Here is a 6,200-nt window from a genome sequence, read left to right on the forward strand (position 1 = left end):
AGATGAAATTAGGTTGAAGATGAAGGAAAGGGTAATATTGTAAATTTAATTCTAATGATTTAGTACAAGGGTAAAATAGTCTTGTTACATCAATAACTAACAGCAGACTAACTCCGTTAGTGTAGAGGGGGTGATCCGAGTTTCGATCCATTTTTAGGGGGTGTTTCATAAATTTCCCTATAAATTAATATGGATTAAAATTGACCGATCCAATCCCGATTCTTGAAAATTGAAAACCAAACCAAATTTTTGGGGAAGATGGACCCGGACTAATTAATTGGATGGGAAGAAAACAACAACATCTAACAACCACAATGGATCGATCAAACGCGTAGTCAGGTATAATTAAAGAAAATCATCAACCTTCAAGGCAGCAGTTCGGTGTGGTCTCCATCTGGTAGGTGAAACCTTCATAGCTGCTTCCATTTCGTAATAAAAGGTAACACATGATGTTGACTTGACCGGCAATTTTGATTTTTAAATGAATCACAACGATAAACAAAGTTTTTTTGATGTTATTTATTTATTTATAGGACCAATGGAAGGGAATTAAGGATAGAATTTAATTGATAAGCCAAATAATCAGAATCCAATTGTTCTCTTCTCCCATGGCGTCGTCCTTCATTACATTTGTAATGAAAATAGTTGTTTGGGTTTCTTTGATCACCATTGTAAGCCCTGCAACAACAACAATAGCACCAAAAGAAGAAGCCAAGGCTCTACTCAACTGGAAGGCTAGTGGTTCTTACTTTCCTGATTCCTGGAATGCAAATGATACAAGGCCATGTAAGTGGGAGGGGATAGTTTGCAATGCAGTGGGAAGAGTAACAGTGTTAGACCTATCACATTCCTTCGTAGTTGCTGAGCTCGATAGATTGAATTTCTCTTCTTTCCAATATCTAGTTCGTCTCGATCTCAGTTGGAATGATGGATACTACTTCGGTAACCCTACCACAGGAATTTGGGGAACCATCCCAGACGACATCGGTATGCTTTCCAAACTTACCCATCTCTTCTTATCTCGCAATAGAATCAATGGCCCAATACCTCGAGAGATAGTAAACCTCAAAAATCTCAATCAGTTGGACCTCTCTTACAATTGGATCACTGGCTCAATACCTCGAGAGATAAGAAACCTCAAAAATCTCAATCAGTTGTACCTCTCTGACAATAGTATCAATGGCTCGATACCTCCGGAGATAGGAAACCTAAAAAATCTCAATCAGTTGGGCCTAGGAGGTAACATGCTTTTTGGTTCAATACCTACACAGATATTGAATTTGGAAAATCTAAAAGAGTTGCGACTAGGAAGTAACATGCTTTCTGGTTCAATACCTCCACAGATTGGGAATTTGAGAAATCTAAATCAGTTGGACCTCTCTTACAATTGGATCACTGGCTCAATACCTCGAGAGATAAGAAACCTCAAAAATCTCAATCAGTTGTACCTCTCTGACAATAGTATCAATGGCTCGATACCTCCGGAGATAGGAAACCTAAAAAATCTCAATCAGTTGGGCCTAGGAGGTAACATGCTTTTTGGTTCAATACCTACACAGATATTGAATTTGGAAAATCTAAAAGAGTTGCGCGACTAGGAAGTAACATGCTTTCTGGTTCAATACCTCCACAGATTGGGAATTTGAGAAATCTAAATGAGTTAGACCTAAATAGAAATAACCTTACCGGTTCAATCCCTATGGAAATTGGATATTTGGATCGGTTAACACTACTTTATCTTTCACACAACAAGTTAAATGGTCCAATACCTGCACAGATGAAGAAACTCAATTTAACTTTCATGGATTTAGACATGCGCTACAATGACTTGGAGGGTCCTGTTCCTGATGAAATAGCTTTGGAAACTCCGCCAGAATCATGGAATAATAACAAAGGTTTGTGTAGTTATTATTGGAACCTCCCATGTAGAGGTAGCAAGAACAGGCTTAAAGTCAAGGTTCCCATTATTATATCTCTTTCTGGTATCATCATATTTGTTGCATTTGTAATTGTTATTGTCCGGTTCCTCTTGAAACGAAAGTCGAAGAATTTTATCATTGATACAACAACGGCACAACAAAATGGAGATATATTTTCCATAAGGAACTACGACGGGACGATTGCATATAATGATATCATGGTAGTTACAGAAGAATTTGACATTAGATATTGCATAGGCACCGGAGGCTATGGGAGTGTTTACATAGCAAAGCTACCTACAGGGAAAGTAGTAGCTGTGAAAAAGCTTCATCGCCTAGAAGCTGAAGAGAAAATCTTTGAGAAGAGCTTCACCAATGAGATACATGTATTAACAAGAATAAGGCATCGGAACATCGTGAAACTTTATGGATTTTGCTCCCATCCAAGGTGTAATTTCTTAGTTTACGAATACATAGAAAGGGGAAGCTTAGCTTATGTTCTTGGAAATGAAGCAGAAGCCGTGGAATTGGATTGGAATAAACGTATAAATGTCATCAAAGGGTTCGTTCATGCTTTGTCTTACATGCATCATGATTGCACACTACCATTAATTCATCGAGACATATCGAGCAACAATGTCTTGTTAGATGCAGATCTCGAGCCTCATGTTGCTGACTTTGGAACTTCTAGATTTCAAAATCCTAATTCATCGAACCGCACTATACTTGCAGGCACATATGGATATATTGCTCCAGGCAAGTTACCATCTATTCCTCCTTTTTTTCATGCTTATAATTCTAAGAATATTGATAATATTTGGACCGTTCAATCATTTTTACCCCAAAAGTTCAATTATTTTCCAGATGAACCTAGCAGACTATAATTAATTGGTTTAATAACTGCAACCCAACTTTAGTTTGATAGAGTTATGGGCCAAGAAATCTTGTTGGGTTGTTAGGAATCATTTCAATCAGGTTTAAGTGCCCACAATGGCCGATGCCCAAAACCATAAACTTTATAACATATCATCTATGTTCTGTTTATCTTCCTGATTTTCATTACTTTTCTAGTATTTTTATTTTGGCTGCGTCTGTTTGTAACCAAACAGAATTTGTAACCAAACTATTTTGCCCTTATATACAATGAAGTGGCAATGTAATAAACAGTTTACTGATGTAATGTCATAGAGGGGCAAGAGTGAGAGACGTCGCTCCAACTGAGAATAAGAAATTTCAAGCAAAAATGCCGGAAGAGGTTGCAGACGAGCTCAGTCAATCTCTCTCCCTCTGTTTAACCCCTGCCCTTTCTCTCCCACGCTTCAGAGCTTCAATCTCTTGTTCTCTCCAACAATTTCATCTCTGGTTTGTTGTTGGAGAGGTGGAATCCATGGCACCCAATGCTCAGCCTTTCCAACGTCAATCTGGATCTCGTAACAGCAGGGGACTGTAGGGCGCTAATCCGAGAAGCGATGTGGATTTCCTTGTAGCCCCCTCTTTCTTGTATCAAATGATGAACTTTTAGGTTTTCTGCTATCTCCCCTGATTTTTTCGGACTTTTGATAAGGCACTCTCATCAATGCTTCCGTGCATGAAATTGGCATTGGCAACGGAGTTGTGGTGGTGTTTCCATGGTGTATGTTTCTGAAAGGCAACCCTTTGGTAGATGTCTCTGTGTGTCCATCTCGATCAGTCTTCTTTTCTCTCATTTGCTAGTTGGTCAATTTTTTTTGGATTAATCTAAGAGAGAGAGCATGTGTTGTTTGTTGTGGAGGATTGCTTATCCCAACTAGGGAATCCGGGAACAGTGTAGGGAGGGTTCGTAGTGGAGGTAATAATCAATACAAAATCCATGCTCTTGGAGATTGGAATTCAGGGATGAGCTCAGATTTTTATGTTTTTCAATGGTTAGCCCAAGCCTAAAATCCAATATCTTATGAGGTGCTCAGGCAACTACATACTAGCTGGTCTAACTTGGTAAACTCTCATTCCAACCTCATTTACATTCCAATAACATAGTGGTCTTGGTAGGATGATCCACAAGGCACCAACAAAAGAAGATGTGATCCCTTTAGAAATTAACACTATAGTGGAAACCCTTCTAATAGTACAAGTCTAGCCATAAATAGGCCAATCAACCTTCCCAGCCCCACAAAGAAACATAACAGAAAATTTTTAAAAAAAATCTACAAACGTCCAAACATGATTACCAAGAAATTGCTTCCCCCTCTGGAATTTCTTATCCCTCTAGCTGATTGATGTTGGCTCTGTATTCTCCTTTTCATGTTAGTATTTTCATTTCTCTACTAAAATATTGCTACTGTTGTCAAATATTACATATTTCTTGAATTAGTAATTTGAATGTTTTCATAAGATTATATGAAGAATCTTAAATTTTATTTTTTTTTTAATCTTTTTGTTTCCCCACTTTTCAGAGCTTGCTTATACAATGGTTGTGACAGAAAAATGCGATGTTTATAGCTTTGGGGTATTGGCACTAGAGATAATTATGGGAAAGCATCCGGGTGAACTCAACTCTTCATTATCCTTTCTAAATGCAAAAGACATTATACTAAAGGATGTGTTAGACTCACATCTCCCACCACCAACACAATTGGTAGCACAAGATCTAACTTTCTCAATAATGCTTGGAATTGCATGCTTGCACACCAATCCAAAATCTCGTCCAACTATGCAATATGTGTCTCAGAAACTAGGAAGCCCTACAAACCCTGATGGCAACTGTTCTACACAAATTCATTGTGGTAATTAGGCACCTCGAAATAAAATCAAATCCATATAGTTTCATTGAAGTGGATTGTAGATTGCTAAGGTGTTTTCATGTTGTATTTAAAGTATTGTTAGTTTCTTTCTTAAATTGTTTTTTTTTTTTTTTTTTTTTTTTTTTGGTATTTCCATGTTAAAGATTTAAGCATATTGTTTCTTAAAATAAAAAACAAAAATCAATGGAACCTGTTCTTCAAAATGGATTATCGTTTACTGTAACTAGTATGTGTTAGAACAAGCAAGGGTTTTGTCAAACCCGATTCCGTCCCCATACAGATTACTAGAACATGATTGAATCAAATAGCATGGAAAGCAAAGTGTACCAGGCACCCACGTGTGCTGATGAAGAACAGATAAGATCGCATCCAATCGCAGCAATGATCCGTTAAGAATAAATGCAAGTCCTTGAATAATCTCGGACATCCACGATGGGGATCTTCTACAGTCTCCTAGACTCTCCCACAGCTCCCTTTCTTGTGGAGAAAAGAGAAAAGAGAAAATAGTGACTGCAAGGATCCCTCATCAGTAGTATTTATAATACTCCCCAAACCCTAACCCACTTCCACAATGGGCCAGGCCGGTCCGGTCCATCTCAATAAAATAGTAGCATGCCACATCAGCCCTTGTATTTCTTGATCCCCATCAATGATCGATCCGATAATTAATTAAGCCTACACTCGTCGCATTTTGGGAAAATCCTAACAGTATGTCATCATAAAGTCTTGTTATACAAATAATTATTTCATCCCTTCTCATAAAACATGATCATTCTTGACCAAGAATGCTTATATTCCAAACCGAATGATGAGGATTAATTTTGGATTTTTTTTTTTGGGTGTATCAGAGACTTAAATCATGCATTTATCATAACAAGGTGTATCTATAATGACACATTATAATACATCTTATCTCAATAAATAATATTTATTTGCCTAATATACAGAACTTGGGAAATTGCCCAATTCCTTCCTGTCGGTACCGAAGTCCAAGTCGACACTCAGAGACCTTTAGTCGACATCGATCCAATTTTCCATCGACATCGACCCATCTCCATCCAATGTCAAGTAGAGCATTCCTACTGTCTAACTTGCCTCGACATTCAGAATTCTTACACCGACATCCAAGCCATCCCCCTCGATGTCGAGAGTTGTTCATCGACAGCCACTCAATGTTGACTCGACCTCAGTTCAATGTTGACTCTGTGCAAATCCGAGAAGTTCAAACTTGCCATGTTTAGCTCCGATTTCGATTCCTTTTGCGATCAAGCCCAATTTAGGCAACTTGAATGCGTATTTTGGCTTCCTTAGGCCCCAAGAAACCTCTCTATTGACAATAAATCACTTGCCCACACCCCATTAGCCATAACCTTGACCAAACACCTATTATCAATACAAAGACAACATTTACCGACGATTTGGATCAAACCCAACATTCTTACACGAATTTGGGAGTGCACACACCCCTCTACAATTATAAATACACTCCTTGCTTGTTCCT

General features: G+C 38.1%; 2 protein-coding genes across 2 annotated transcripts; both read left to right on the top strand.

Moving 5' to 3' along the window:
- Window positions 1-608: 608 nt before the first annotated feature.
- LOC122655449 (probable leucine-rich repeat receptor-like protein kinase At1g35710) lies at window positions 609-1,598 on the top strand. Its single transcript, XM_043849646.1, has one exon. It carries the CDS (start codon window positions 609-611, stop codon window positions 1,596-1,598), a length of 990 nt encoding a protein of 329 aa, XP_043705581.1.
- Window positions 1,599-1,606: 8 nt separating this feature from the next.
- Window positions 1,607-4,814, top strand: LOC122655450 (MDIS1-interacting receptor like kinase 2-like). The gene is made up of 2 exons (XM_043849647.1): window positions 1,607-2,675; window positions 4,352-4,814. The coding sequence occupies exons 1-2, from the start codon at window positions 1,607-1,609 to the stop codon at window positions 4,687-4,689; spliced, it is 1,407 nt and encodes a 468-aa protein (XP_043705582.1). The 3' UTR covers window positions 4,690-4,814.
- The last annotated feature ends 1,386 nt before the right edge of the window (window positions 4,815-6,200 follow it).

This window comes from Telopea speciosissima, chromosome 3 (genome assembly GCF_018873765.1).
Source record: "Telopea speciosissima isolate NSW1024214 ecotype Mountain lineage chromosome 3, Tspe_v1, whole genome shotgun sequence".
Taxonomy (NCBI): domain Eukaryota; kingdom Viridiplantae; phylum Streptophyta; class Magnoliopsida; order Proteales; family Proteaceae; genus Telopea; species Telopea speciosissima.